This window comes from Carassius auratus, chromosome 42 (genome assembly GCF_003368295.1).
Source record: "Carassius auratus strain Wakin chromosome 42, ASM336829v1, whole genome shotgun sequence".
Taxonomy (NCBI): domain Eukaryota; kingdom Metazoa; phylum Chordata; class Actinopteri; order Cypriniformes; family Cyprinidae; genus Carassius; species Carassius auratus.
Window position 1 is genome coordinate 7771473 of NC_039284.1, and position 16995 is coordinate 7788467.

At 34.8% G+C, this 16995-nt stretch overlaps 1 protein-coding gene across 1 annotated transcript in view; it reads right to left on the bottom strand.

Annotated features, from left to right (window-relative positions):
- The window catches only part of LOC113060535 (ALK tyrosine kinase receptor-like), a 426749-nt gene that overhangs the window by 71419 nt on the left and 338335 nt on the right, over window positions 1-16995 (bottom strand). The window contains exon 5 of the mRNA XM_026229521.1: window positions 9755-9882. Coding sequence (XP_026085306.1) covers window positions 9755-9882 — 128 coding nt within the window. The remainder of the gene's footprint in view (window positions 1-9754; window positions 9883-16995) is intronic.

Here is a 16995-nt window from a genome sequence, read left to right on the forward strand (position 1 = left end):
AAATGGGGGACATCCATTTAGGAGCTCAATGAGCTGTTCAGACCCACACTTGATTGGCTGAGGTAAGGCCCTGGCATCATTTGTCTTTGTCAGATTATTCCACAGTGCCAGAGGGGGGAAAGCATGCAATGAAATAACTGGTTCATTTTCTTTGACTATTTTTGGGGACGTTTTGGGGCTGCTGCATTAGAGGAGGAGACAAATCAAAAAGGACAAGCCAGTGAGGAAGACAAAGTGAGCTGATACACCAAAGCTCTTATTGCTGAAAGATGGTATGTGTTCCTGTAAGACAATATAAAAGCCAGAGCACGTATGTTAGAGCTGCTAACCCTTTCTCACAGTGCATCTACTGGACCTGTTTGCAACTGTGCATTTCTTAAGGCCATAAACATATTCCATGCCTATGTTTCCCAATACTGTTCCCTGAGGGACCCCACTGCTACACAGTTTAAAACTCTTCCTAATCCTTGTTCTAGGCAAGCATGTAAGTTCAGACGCGAATGCTTGGCCAATATGTTGCAAGTTTGAGATTGTATTGTACGTTCTTGCATTCCTTTTTCAATTTCAAACCTCAATTGTCCAATTATTCAGATTATTTAACTATGAGGTTTTGTTGACAGTGTAGCTTTAACTAACTTTCTCGGCAAGATTTGCTTTGAAGTTGTGGTCATCATTTAGAGTAATCATTCTAAACGATGAGCAAAACTTCAAAGCAAACCTGAAACAGAAAACTTAATGCTGATAATGCGATGCATACTTGTGTTATGAATTCCATATCAGTCTGATTCATGAACAAATCATTCAGAGTAGTTTTGGGAGCTGGACCAACTGATTGAATTGAAACAATCAGACTAAAATGACTGATCTGTTCACCAACGGAGACTGCTATATGTTTAAATAAAATCACTTGAATCTCATTGAATTTCACAATAGAACTTGCTGAATTTGACTGATATAAGGATACCGTGACTTACTCCAGTTACTGTAGGCAAAACTTGTCTAATTAGCTTTGGTGAGTTGGTCAGTAACATATTTTAATCAAGGGTGCCAGACTCAGCTCCTGGTGTCCCACAGTCATGCAGAGATTAGTTTCAACTCTGATTGAACACACCTGAGCCAGCTAATACATTTCTCCAGGATAAAAAAATAAAAAAATAAAAACTACAGGTTGGTGTACTGGAGCAGGGTTGGAACTACGTAAGCTCTGCAGGATTGTGGCCCTCCAGGAGATGAGTGTGGACACCCTTGGTGAGTCTGATAGCAACTGATATAAAGAACATTATTTATAACAGTCCTGGTCCTGAGGGCCAATAACCTTTAGAGTTTAACTCCAGCCTGATCCAACACACTTGCCTGGAAGTTTCTAGTAATCTGGAAGACCTTGATTAGTTGGTGAGGTGTGGTTATTTATTTATTTATGTGTCAGAGATGTGGCTTGGTAGGAATGTTTCATGGCTGCTTCATTGTATGTGAAGTTTAACTCGATCTTGTTTTCTATTTTAAACGATTTTAGCCTCTCTTTTATTATTTTTAGTTTTTATAACACCATTTTGCATTTTTTTTTCTTACTATGCCCACTATTGAACAGTAGACATTTTGCTTTCACTACATGTGTCTTTTTTTTCTTTTTTTCTTTTTTTTTGTGGTGGCACGCATGGCTGACAATGTCAAACCCTGAGGATATACATTCACAGGATATAGAATGTCTTAAATGGTAGCTCCATGTTTGAGACCAGGTCAAGAAAGGCCATGCAAGATGTATTACAAGAGCCAGTGTCTTTATACCAAAGGATGCCCGAGAGAGATGGGAGGCAAGTCTGTCAACTGCATGATCTCAGAGGCATAAAGCCCCATTGATTCCATGGCCCCGTTCCTTGATGTTACCCTAGTACTTGAGAAATCTGGGCAGTCACATTACAACTCAAACTGCTGCCTTTCAAAGATGATTGAGAAAGCGACCCCCGAGATTAAAGCAAACAGACTTTGAGACTTCAGAGATCGCTGAGAGTATATTTCTGACGCTCTCTGGCAGTGTAGCGTTACTGTCTGAAGCTATTGATGACAAGACCTGATTTGAGAAAAACAGGCAGATTCAGCTTTAAAAGAAAATGATAATTCAAAAATAACAATATTGTCATTATGTGCTCACCTTCATTGCAAACCATATGATTTTATTTTTGTCAAAAGGAGATTTATATTTTATATATATATATATATATATATATATATATATATATATATATATATATATATATATATATATATATATAAATACGATGTGTTCAAGCTTCATAAAGGATGAAAAAGCAACATAAAAGTAATCAATATGTCTTATTTGCTATTTAGAGATAACAGTGAAACTCTTTAGCAACTACAACTAAAAATAAAATAAATTATATATATATATATATATATATATATATATATATATATATATATATATATATATATATATATATATATATATATATATATATATATATAATTTTGGTCTGAAAACCAATCTACATAGCTGACATTTTCTTTTCATTTCAAGTTATTTCACGAGATGAAATGAAACGAGTCCATAAAACGTCAAGTGCGGTAACTTTAATCATTTCATGATGTACGATCTTTCTATCACAGGAAATATATGTTAGTGCCACCTACACAGCCTGACCTTTCTCATGAAAAAAAAGAAAGAAAGAAAAATACCTTAAACAAAGGTTCTCTGGAAATCTCTAATGCATGTTAGCTCAGCAACAATCTGCTCTTTCAGTGGAAGACTTTCTAAATATCTATGTGAAGAACCTGGGGCAAAAGAGGTTAATAAATGCAGACTTACAAATAATGTGTTCTCTTTGACACAAAAACAAGAAAAAATAAGAGAGATAAAGAGAATTTCAGATGTGAATGCTTACAGGGCAGCGACAGTAGGTGAGGATGAGAGGTGCTGAAGATTGGAAAAGAACAGATAAGTAGAGTGAGAGGAATCAAAGACCTGGATATCTTTATTGACTGCTGATTGGAGTTGATATTTCTCACACACACACACACACACACACACACATACATTTAATGTTTAACTATATGTTGGTAACAAATAATAATAATAATAATAATAATAATAATAATAATAATAATAATAATAATAATAATAATAATTCATACTGAATTAATACTGTTGGTTGTCAAGTGGATGTACTGCTGATCTCTAGTAGTCATTTCAACTTGACTGCAGTGTTGTATAATGGGGCAGATCACATGAGTTTTATTCTTATTCTTATGCACTCCCATTGGTAGTTGCCACGTTGCATCACTTCTCATTTGCATAAAGTTAAACTCTACACAACTTTTTGAATTGCCAACTCGCTGATGGGGCTCAAATTGCCAACTCTAATTGAAAAATAATGATTTACACTCACTTTGTCAAAGCAAATTGTTGTCAGCGCCCCCATGAGACCTGCCTTGAATTACCAATTTTGCGACAATCTGCAGATCCTCATGGCCTGTAGTTTGTTTGTAAAATTGCACATCATTTTTTTTTCAAGCTTTTCTTTCACTGTTTATGCTCAGTACCTAAAGCAAAGCTCAGTCCAAGATCATCTGCTACTGTTGATTTATACAAACAGTTGGGCCAGGCCAGTGGGCTAAACATTTATTTCTTTGACATTTTAACGGCTGGTAAATGAAAGGAAAATATCACAAATACTTTCCTGGCTTTTTAAATTTGATTTGTGTACAATTGATCTCGCATTAGTCTTTGAGGCGAAACAGCAGTCTGCCTGAAAATAAAATCATGTTTGCAAGATACCGGGCTGCTACAATGATGCTTGACAGCATAAACACTGTGCGATCGTGTAGTTGTTCTCCAGCTGAACTGTATGTTGTACTTCAGTGTGAACTGAATATAATGTTTTCAGACATTTGACTGCATTATTTACAACAACAACAATAATACTAAAATATTATAGCTTAAAGCACAAAAGAGCAGAGTTAATTTAAAGTAACTTTTTATTTAAAGTATACTACCAAATGCACTGACAAAAATGTATGGCATTTATCATAATGTTTTATCTATTGGAACTTGTAAGTCATGCATTTGAAAATATGTGTAATTACACATTAGTAGTGATGCAATTCAGTGTATTTTAATGTCAACCTTAAAATTAATGTAATTAAAAACAAGTGTTTTACATGTGCCTTAGTATAATTAACGCATTAAAATGTGTACTTCTTTAAATCATGCCAAAATATTTGTAAAAGCAAAAAAATAATTAACGTAAAGCTATCGATTCAATATTATTACAGTGTGCCCTTTTTCAAAAGGGTACTTAAGTTTAAGAAACATAAAAGTAAACCCTCATTAATCACACTTATAAGGGGTGTTTTATCAAAAATAAAAATAAATAAACAAATAATAATAAACAAATAATAATAATAATAATAATAATAATAATAATAATAATAATAATAATAATAATAATAATAATAATAATAATAATAATAATAATAATAATAATAATAAAATAAATAAAATGCAGTACGCTACTTTCAATACATTAAAGTGCACTTGTTTTTCATAAAGGATAATCTGATGCAGTCTGCTCTGGCATCTGATCTTCATCATCATCACCAATCATCATCATCATCATCTGCACGAAAAATACTGTGCTTATAGATCTACATTTTCTTAATAATATCAACAGTGTCATTTAATTCTCTTCAAACATATCTTTCAAGCCGTCCCCTGAGAATAACTCAAGATTCCTCCTCTGAGCCCTTGAGCACACATCCCTCAGCTCACCATAGTCTGACTAGAGAAGCACTAAGCGTCATCCCCACTGGACTTTTCCTGGGATTCACATTCTCGCCTCTCGCCTGCTCACGGCACAGCTCATTTCACTCACTCAGCCTCACAGGCCTGAATGATTGATGGTTGGGGGAAAGGCTTGGCACACCTCCACGATTCTTCCCAGGCTGTAAAGCAGCAAGCATCACCATGTTAGACCCTGACAGCTGCAATGCTTAATGGGGAAGTATATAGACTGGGGAACATGAGGCTGCTGGTCCAAGCTCCTATGGGTCCCAGTTGCTATAATAAATGAATGAATGGATGCGGCCTGTTTTCTTGACTGGTTGATGACAAAATAAGAATGTGTTGAGGAGAATTTAGTTGTTTGTGCACATGTGCTCCCAGTATATGCAGAAATCAGTATTCATGTTGTCGTCTTTTAGAATTTCACTTGCATGATTTAAAAGAAGGTCCACATGTTAGCGAGCAGAAATAATCGTTAATCTGAGATTTTGCCACTTTTTAAAAGATTAAATGACGAAAATGAAATAGTTTACTACAAATAACAAAAATAACATTAGATATTTGATTAGATATTTAGGCCAGTGGCATAGTGCAAACACCCCCCACCCCCACCACCAGTATATAACTGCCTTAATGTATTCCTTTAATTTTTCTCTTGTACCCAATACATAATGAAAAAAAAAGAAAAAAAAGAAACAAGAGAGAAAAAACATATTTTGTTTTAAACAGGTTGTTATTAAAAGTCGGTGCTATTATTGATGACTGCAGTGTTAATAAATTGAATTATATGACACAAATCATTGTAAAATAAACCTGTTTTAAAATATATTTTTATTTATTATTAAAATCTTTATTATTGCTGGGGTAATTATTTGTAACATTACTTTAATAATAAAAATAACCCAATAATAATAATTATAATATTAATAATAGGCCTACCAACAAGAATGTAACAGGCCTGCATTACTTGGAAATATTGCCAACATTTGATGCCTTTGACAATATCTGTGACTATTGTCGGTAGGGTTGGATGATATTGGGGGAAAAAAAAAAATGACATTGCAATATTTTATTTTTCTGTGATATATATTGCGATATGATATTTTTTTTATTGCAAACAAAAATGGGGTGAGCAGATTTACATTCTCATTTAAAATGATTTAAACCTCTACACCATCGGATGCGCGAGGGAGAGAAAGCAAGACAGCGTGTTGTTTGAAGCTCTCTCTCTCTCTCTCTCTCTCTCTCTCTGTCTCTCTCTCTCTCGCGCTCTTTTTCTCACGCTCTCCGTGAATCACATTCGTCAAGGGCCGGGGAGCAGCTGGCCCATACAGTTAATGAATAACGGATCAACTATGACAGCCTACATCGCACATCCTGCGATGTGACTATCGTGGATTCATACATCGCGATATCGTTGCTTAAACGACACATCGTACAGCCCTAATTGTCGGTACATGATCATTGTCTTTCGACACAACCCAGTTGTCATGAACATTAGCTGGAGTGTCCATGAATTTCAGTAGAGGGCACTCCACCCAGGACCATTCCACCCATCAACCACCAGTTTGACACTAGCACCTCTCCTATAGTTGCACTACACTCGAACTACATCTCCCATGAGTCACCGCATCACCATCACCTTGCCACACCGGCACCTCATTCATCAGCTAATCTCCTTGCCACACCTGCACCTCATTTACACACACATATAAGCAGCACTCACACACAGACACTTTGCAAAGTCTTGTTTAGGCTGTCTGACATTTCCGAGCGTTTATCCTTGTGTTTGTTCCTTCTGTACCTGACCTTTGGATTGTTTATACCGACTCTGATCCTTTGCTGCCTGCCCCGGCATCTGCTTGTTTCTGTTGCTGATTCTGGATATCCCTGACAAAAGATTTTAAAATATTAATAATACATTTTTTTAAATATATATATAAAAATTATGAACCTAAATCATTAATAATCTGTTGTTCTTATTATTTTTTTTTCTAATAAATGTTAATATAAAGTACTATGATAAACTAAAAGACACATGCATTTAGTCTTATAAACTTATACTTAACACTTGTTTTTATTTATATTATTTGAAATTAGTGTGATCTTGTCACAGTACATGAATCAAATGTTGTAGTGTATTTTAATGCATAGCTTAATACATAGGGCAATTTTGCTGTTATGTACACTTAAATGGTATTGCTGTTTTATAAATAGTTAAGAAAATAAAAAAGACCCGCAATTTTCTAACCTTTAAACTAATTTTGCTATTAATTAGATTACTTCTCAATGCATTCAACAAGTTAATTAGAGAAGCATCTCACATAAGTAATCATAAAATAAATAATTTGACTCACAGTGAGAGATGATGGGAAATTGAACACCTTCACTTTGGACTCACAGTAAGGAACTGCAATGGCATTGACTATGCTGTTCCACAAAAAAAAAAAAAAAAAAAATAGAGACAGGATAACTCAAAGAATATAAATGGACCTCATCAAACCACTGTAGAGCTCTGTTCAGCCTGCTAGAGACATTTTTATGATAGTGGTGTAATCAAAATCAGGTTTGCCGGAGGGAACAAAAAGCAGATGACAGAGACAGCAACAAACAGGGAGTGAGTTAACATTTTATGATTGGATGATCTACACCTCCGCATTGTCTTGAGTCTGAGGTCATGGCAGCTCTCATTGTAGCTCTGCTGAGATAATGTGACAGCGCTTTTGAAGGCAAATGCGTGGTTGCTAAATGATTGCACCGTGAGCGGTGCTACATAACCAAAAATATGTTTTCATTGCCAAACCAAGCATCACTATTACTATTACATGCTTATACTTAAAATAAATAAATAAACAAAATAAAAAAAAAATAAAACCCTTCTTATCACTATAGACACATACTGTAACTCAGGGAAGATGCACTATCATAGGTGACCAGACTGGATTTAGTTTGTTTAGTAATTTAATAGACAATTCACATTAAAGGACATCAGTATAAAAATACAAATCAATATTATTAACAGATTACTATATCATATTTGCTATTGATACTGATATATCTATGGCCCGTATTTGTTGTTGAATGTTATATTGAAGTTAATTTGACAATTTGAGCTACTGGGGACATTATTTACATGGTATTTTAAGCTTATTTGACAAGGATATTGATTGCAATTAGTGGCTTAGCACACAGATAGTCTTTATTTATTTCAGAATATAATTCATCTGCAGGTTTATCTGTTAATGCATACAGTGTGCACAGTAACAACCACCCAGAACACTTTAGCAACTACTGTTACGTTTTGCCGACAACCACCCAAAACAAAAGTATTGCAGCCACTCATGTTTTCTTCAGAAAATAAAACTGTTTGGTCTTATATTGTCTTACGTTAGTTCTAGATCATTAAGTAAAGCTGATATGGCAAAAACAAAGTAAAAGGGGTCATATTTAGAGCTCTTTTGATTACAGCAATTACTTCATTTCATTAAAGGGGAATTTCAAGCCTTATCAAGCACATCTAACTTGCACTCTCTTGCACACACACACACACACACACAGTCCTCAGCTTTGCAAATCAGTACGTCAAAGTAAGTGCGTTTTCGGGTGGCAGGTAATTTGAGCTCTAGTGGCAGGTGCTTCAGGAAGGCAAGCCACAATGTAAAGCACGTCAATCTGCTAATATCTATTATGGCAAGCGGTGGTGGATTAGAGCTCAAGAGAACAGGGCATTTAGCAGCAAGAACAGAGGAACACGGCGTGCCTCGGGAAGAGAACAGCCTGTCTAACAGAGTGACCCCCGGAGGGATTTGTTTGGGCAGCCGCAAGAAGAAAAAAAACTGTGCTACTGAACTACACAACCCTGAAACAATTAGAGATCTGTCTGCCTCTGGATTTGCATGACAAGCAGCGTTGTGTTCCCTGCGGTCAGACATGGGCAATTTCCCTGCCAGTTATTGAATCAGGAAGCACAGAGCAGAAAAAAGAGAAAATAAAAAAAGAGCAAGAGGAAAAAATCTAGTTGCTGCCGTTGATCTAAAAAGCATAAATGTTCTATAGTATATGTTGTAGTTCAAATGAGGAAGTGGACCGAGGCAGTTGCTCTCATTACATAGGCTTAGTGTTACAAAAAAAAAAAAAAAAAAAAACCTTCAATACGTACGTACTAAGATTTGCAGTGAGGCAAATGCATTTCTTCTGTCCATTCCTATTTCTGATTAAGATTTTTACAACACTATAAAAAAAAAAAAAAAAAAAAAAAAAAAAAAAAAAAAAAATGAATATATAATTTAACTTTGGCAATAAGTTGGAAATCACAGACACATTTGCGTTGTAATATTCTGCCCTGCAATCACTTACAATATTTAATATTGAAAGTTTATGATTTTATGAGGTTTTACTGAAATTCAAGAGACGGCAGTCTCATTTTGAGTTCTCCCCTCTAAAAATCAAAAAGAAAAATACTTTTTCTTTTTATATCATATTAATCTGTTTAAAAAAAAAAATCAGAAAAAAAAAAAAAAAAACAGTAAAAACTGAAATATTTGGAAATGTCCTTACAATAATAATAATAAAAAAAAAAAAAAAATATATATATATATATATATATATATATATATATATATATATATATATATATATATATATATATATATATATATATAACAAAACAAAAAAATGGTCTTATTAGAGTAGTTTCGGAAAGATCATTCGTGTTATGTGATGAAACTGAGGTAATAGCTGCTGAAAATATCAGCAAAAATATCATTAAAAATTGCATATAAAAATATGAATATTCCACAATATTACTCTATTTTTGAGGGAACTTAAGAATACAAATCCAAATTTTCGCGGTCACATCATATCACATCAAAAACTTTTGTTTCTACTTGCGTGAGAAAACGAAGCAAACAATTTACTTTCAGAAACTGACAGATTTCTGAGACGTGAAACACTCACGTATGGTGCAGTTGGTGGTGAAGCGAGGGTCATAGGTCACTGTCTCCATGTCCCCGGGCTGGCTGTAGCTGGAAGAAATCCTAAAGGGTTTACTCCGAGCCCCCAAGCTGAGGTGTACCACCGCCCAGCTGAAAAGGAAAGAGAAAACCAGCAAGATGAGCACCAGAACCAAGCACCAGGGCCGATGCAGTGCCCGCAGTGGGCTGTAGGAGGTCAGGGTGGCCCCTGGGAGATTGTCCCCAGTTTGGGTCAGTTCAGCAGTCTCTGGAGGACTGACAGAGGGAGACGTCTGGGTGTCTGACACCAAACCAGCCCCCTCTGCCATTTTAGGGTCATCCTCTGTGGCCGTATCACACATTCCCCACACTTCCAGATATCCACAGTGCTTATGGAAGCTCTGTCAGTTGAAACAAGAGGACGGGTATGTGGTTATGTTTGTACGGATGCGGTCTCCACCAGATAGTACCTGTAGAAGAATGCACAGATGTGCGGTTGCTCTGTGGGTAAGAGTGTTTTTAACCAAACTATACCTCTCATAAGGAAGTCAATGACCTAGCTAATTTTATTAAGCAAATTGCTTAGATTTCAATTTGCTAGTGGCTAGTGACCAATGATTTTAGTCTCCTCCCTCTCTCTCCTCCCTCTCCTGTGCTTTTCTTTCTCCCAGACCTGTAACCTGCCTGTTGTGTTGTTGTTTGGCATCTCACTGCGGGATTTGCATTGACGTCTGCTTCGCTTCAACAACATGAGTCGAGATCCCTGACTAAGTGGGTGGTGATCCTCTAGACAAACATGCAGACAGCTAGCAATCATGGGGAAATGAAGACAGGCAGCTCTCTGACAGAAATAATGCACTGGGATACACTTGAGTAAAGGTTACTGTTCCACATTTCAGTTTGCAAAGATTCAGTGTTTGTATGACTGATTTCAGATCATTAAAGTCCATGTGAATTGCTGTTTGAAACCCATTTTGCTTCCGCGATGTGACATTTTAATGCAAAACAGGATATTTAACAGGAATAATGACTGAATGTGAGTTGTACTGTAAATAATGCTTAAAAGGGAAGTTAAACTGCCCACTTTTCTTTTCCAAGTCCTGCACATTCTTTGATTTTCCAACATATGCTGCATATTTGAAACCTTTACAACAGTTACTGTAGGATTAACTGGAGATTCACTTCGACTGAATCGTTTGAATCAGTGAGTTTAATGATTCCATAACAGCTAGAATTTGCTTAATCCAATTCACTGAATCGTCAGTTCGATTTGATAACCTATTGAACAGATTTATTGAAAATAATCAGCTTGTTCATGAATCTTACACCACTATCATGCCCCAGGGTTTTTCCATTTAAAAATAATGAGGAACAACATATTTTTTAAGAAATGTGGTGGAGTAAAAAGTATGATATTATGCTCAAAATAAGTTTCTTAAAATAATACAAATAAAAATGTTAATGATAAAGTACAGATACTTTATTATGATAAATGAGATGAATAAGACCTAAATAGTAACAAATTAAAAATGCTTGGTTACTGACTGTCCCCCAACAATGTCCTTCTGCCTTTTTGTGATAAAATCAAACCTGTGCCCACATGTACATGTGAAAAAGTGAGAGGAGGACTGAACTTGTCATCAAAAACTCTGGTTTTCGTCATTGCTAATGTTGTTTTGTTGATCTAGAATAATATATATTAATGTGCACAAATGCATAATATCTTCATTATTAGCATTAATGGATAGCATTTGGAAAATTATATAAGCAGACAGCCTTAACTTAGAAAAACTGAAAAAAAAAAAACACACTTAACACAAACACAACTGACTTACTCTAACAAATACTTTGTTAGATATGTGTGTTTTTATTTATCTAATACAATTGAACTGCGTGAAATAATGCGTTGCACACATGCCATCTGCATAATTTCAAATCAGCACTATTTAAAGCTAAATTGCTTCCTCTGCATGGGCAGAAGGCATACAGTCATATCTACATATGAATTCCATTGGACAGTGTTTTCATTAGATGTGAATATGGTGTTAAAGGCATACATGGTCTTGGCACTGTGGATATCAATTTGATTTCATAATAGTTTTTTATTTATTTATTTTTTTCAGTGTACAATGGATTTGTATGATCAAAATGCAATAATGTCTATTATAAAATGTTTTGTTGCAGACAAACTCTAAACTCAAATAGGTATTTCTCTTTGTTTTCATAGCAGATTTATAAGCTGTCATAGCTAAAAAAAAAAAAAAAAAAAAAAAAAAAACCTTAACATTTCCATTTATTATTGCCATAATCATAGCTTTAAAGCCATCAAAAGCAAATAAATAAATATTTTATATAATTGAATTGACATAAATTTAATAATTTTATATTACAAACAAAACTTCTTTATGTGGGTCAAATCTTATAAGTTGTCAGCAAATGCTTAACTTTTTATTGCTATTCAGAATAATAAGACACAAAAATCTGAAAAATATAAGTTATCTGCATATATTAGGGTGGAGCAATCATAAACCTATATTAGGGTAATTCAGCCAGACAATGTCACTAAATATATATATATATATATATATATATATATATATATATATATATATATATATATATATATATATATATATATATATATATATATATATATATATATATATATATATATATATATATTGTTGGCACACAAGAGGCTTGAATATTGTTGGGAAAAATAAACATTTCTTAATATTTTCTTAAATATTTTCAAATCAGTATGCAATGGCCATTTATTTATTAATGTATTACACATGTAAAACACCTAATACATGTGCAGTAAGCACCTCAGCAGATCACTAGGCTAATCGGTAATCACTGTTCATCTCATTAAATAAAATAACTTTGTGTTTATTTCTTTGGTAAGTAGCCGTGTAATACGCAGGATAATGTAAAGTCAGGCAATCATTAATAATTGTCCTCTCTTCATGTCAAGGTCCTGGTCTCATTTACACACTGCACTCGCGTAATGCTGGCCCTCACGTTCTACTCAGGAAGTATATTGGGTTATCACCTCCTGCAAAATTAGCAAGCACTCCAATTATTACATTCATTTGCTGTGTTAATGAATTCTGAAAATTATTATTATGGAAAACAGGGTGAGATAAAACAGTAAAACACCTTCTTGATCCCCTCTCCTCCAATGCTGTGATAAGCATCTGGGCCTCTCTGTCGAACCTCAATTAAACATTTTGATCTAATTAATCAAGTGTCCTGTGGGACATCCCCTAACTCCAAATAAAAATTTACCATGCAAGAGTTATTAACATGACTAATAAGCAGCGGCGCTGATAACATTTTTCATTATTATTAGCATTATAACTCATAAAACATCATCATACCGACCAACAAGCTCTGGAACGGTGGCTCTGACCTTTCAATGTCTTTTCATGTGGACATTACAAATTACTATTACGAAATCAACGTTAATATATGGGTGGCGAGTATCACTTGTAGGTCAATTTATCATGTGTGTCTCATTAACTATCTTTAATTAGATTTTTTTTTTTTTTTTCTGTTTTGGCCCAATGCTTTGTTTCGATTAAACCTCAGCGGCTTTTGAGGTCAAAAAGGCCACCTACAAAATACATTTTGCTTGTTGTGCATTTATTAGCGTTGGTGCAGCTGTTGTTATTGGCCTCATGATCTATTAGCATGTTGAAAAATGCACCAGTTATTGTACATTGGAGTGCAATGGTGGGTTGAAATGGAATGGAAATGCAAATGCATCTTATGATTTATTTGTATTAAAACAATCTTTTCAAGTGACAGAAGATTAAATTACATGAAATTAAGCGAACAAAAACATATGAAGTTGTGATGAGAGGGGCGGACCAAGAGCCCGGAGAACAGAGCGAGGCTGTTTGAGTAAATGCTAATGCTAATGCTAAGCGATGGCAATGAAAAACGAGAGAGGACTTTATTTAGTGTTTTGGTTCTGTTTGTGCACGGCAGTCATCAGGGCTGTCACGCTATTCTGTATTTATTTAATTATTAAAATGCTTCAATGTTTGCCGGTTCCCGTCTCCTCCATCCAGTGACTACGAACGTTTGTTACAGAGATATTTATAGAATACAGAATTTATATTTATAGAAAAAAAACCTCATCATAAAGATGATGACTATACATATAATAACACATATAAAACACATATCATCAGTGAATTATGTAGTTTTAAACACGTGATTTGAAATTGACATTTTAATTACCCAATCAAGCATGATTGACAATGTTTATTTATTGATTGATTGATTTATTTAATGTTAAAAATTAATAAAATAATTTGTATTGTACTACTAGTGGTAGTAAACATAAAGTAAACATAAAAATAAATGCAATACTTATTATTATTATTATTATTATTATTATTATTATTATTATTATTATTATTATTATTATTATTCTATTAGCATTATGTTTGCAATAATGCTTGTATTCATAATCACAGTTATTGATTATTAAAATATACTAATAAAATCATAAATGAATACAATTTTTAAATAAACAAAATGTGTCATCCTATCATCAACCATCAAACTGCTGGCCGACTGCACTGGCAAAGCATTATACAGAAGAACATAACATCATTTGCATGCTAATGTTGAGGATGAGCGGCATGAAACCCAAGGCAACGTGATCCACAGAATCAAGGCAGATAGATGAGATCAATATAGGAGGAGGCAAACCAGTGGCTCTGCATTCAGAATATTGCACCACCCATTTAAGTGGCATTGATTTTGACTGTCAAATCACATGGGGCATAACAAGCTGCCAGAGATAGACTGCACAAACTGTTGATTAGGTGCAGCACTTTGACAAGGTAGGCCAAATAAACGCTACTTCCTGGAATGGAATGGGGCATATTTCAATACTATCAGAGAGGAAGAACTTTTTTTTCCTGTTGTAGCAAATGGGGCAGTTATGCTGTGTCGCTTGAGATTGGACACAGTCGTGTATAGATCAAATGTTCATCACATTCACATTTTAATATCTGTTCTGCAGTAGGAAGCCCAAATGTCTCAGGCCACCGATTTATTAGCAATTATCCAGAGCACAGAAGTACCATTTCCCTTGCCTTTCTCAATATGACATCAACTGATATAATTATATTATCTTAGATTTGTTTAGGTCCAGGCACTATTTTGCAGAATGATATACTTTGGGGAAACGTTTGTGTATACATAGTGGACTGGTTCAGATTCCTTGATGGCTAACCATGTACTTCTGTCTCTTCTAGTGACTAATGAAAAAAAAGAGCAAAGAAAACAAAAAACGAGCAAAGTGAGAGATAATCTAAGAACAAAAAAAAAAGGAAAGAAGAGCTCAAATACAAGAGCATGTTTGCCATCAGTTTGAGTATCCTTCGAGGACTGATGTTCACCTGGTAATTTAATCGCACTGGAGGAAGAGGAGTTAAACTGAGTGACTTTTTTTTATAATTGTTTTAATATGACGCAATTTGCCAAAAAGACTGTTTACACATAAAATAAATAAATAAATAAATCATTGGGTTTTACAGTTTTAATGTGCATCACATTGTTTAAGTATATAATTGCATTTCATATGCCATTTATCTCCAGCACATGGAGAAACAACATATCACCAGAGCAGAAAAAGCTACAGAGATCAGTCAAGACAGCGTGAGATGAGCGGCGAAAGCCTCCACTGATCTGGGTCTTAACCGCAGTGTTATCCACCCAACCCCTCGATTGCCAGAGCCTTACTCAAGACTCATGTTGAACCCACACCTACACACACACACACACACACACACACACACACACAGACACACATGAATGTTAACCTGTGGTATCTCTCAGTTCTGCCCCACATCCTCATATAACCCACACAGGCCAGGCCAAGCCAAGCAGCTCAGGGGTATCAGGGCAGGGTGAAGCGGTCAGCCATGTGTGTGAATACTGTAAGGTTAAAAATGCCAGACACAGTGGGTGTGTGATGGGAAGTGGAATGAAACCAAGCTGACATCATTAAACTGTCACTGGACATGGATGAGCTCCCGCCTCACGCTGCCCTGCTCCATCCATCCGGAAGGATGGAGTGGAGGTTGAAGAAAGGGAAGGATGCCAGTTGTAAAGGAATGAGAGGCAAAGCAAATCAGGCTTTTGGTAGCTGGCTGCCAAACGTAATGTGGCAGTCCCACGCTCTGAGCGTGTTTGCGAGGGTGCCTGTGAGTTTAAATTCACTGGACTGCATTACTCTGGCAGAGCTAATCACATTATACCTGTAATTGGTTTTGCAATGAGTCTGACACACTTAGAGCTCGGCACACAAGATAGTGGCAGAAAGAAGCTCAGGCTGTTTATGTGCTCAGCAGACTTCTGGGTCACCGTGCAGACATGTTCATACTCACTCCTGCAATCTCTGCAGCATCTCACATCATTTGACATTTGGCCAAGTAATAAGAACTCTTTTCTGACTGAAGAGATTAAATACTATCTGCACCAGAAGTAAATAAATAAACAAACACACAAACAGTGATTTAGTGGGTGGTGTCTTAGTCCTGCATAAACACACCCTTGACTAACCAATAGGGAGTAAGGACCATTTATTCAGGCCAAGAACTGCCCACTCAAAAAGGTTGGATTATTGATTGAATTAATAGTTTATATAAAGTGAATGAATGAATGAATGAATGAATGAATGAATGAATGAATGAATGAATTGAATAAAGTTAATTCATGGCTCATAATCTTGCCTGGAAACATCTACTTAACTATTTTCTATACTTCACACTTCGGAGCTTGTAAGAATTCAGTTTCAGTGTTAACAACAACAACACTAATCATCATCATCACTATCATCATCATCATCATCATAATTTACATAAAAATAAATACAAATTGAAAAAAAAATACTGTGTACATATGTTTATGTCAATAGTTTATTTTAAATGTTTATTCGATTTTTCTTTATTTTTCTTTATATTTTTTATTATTGTTATTATTATTGTTATTATTATTATTATTATTATTATTATTATTATTATTATTATTATTATTATTATTTTCATAATAAACAGTGTACTTTATTTTATTATATAAGCAAGCGATTCTTATATAATAAAATAAAGTACAATCTACATAATGTGAAACATGATGTTAAGATCTCTTTCGGGTTGTTAAGGGGTGTCAGATCTAAGAAGACACATTTCTTTCTCTCTTGAGTCTCTTGAGTGTCAGTTG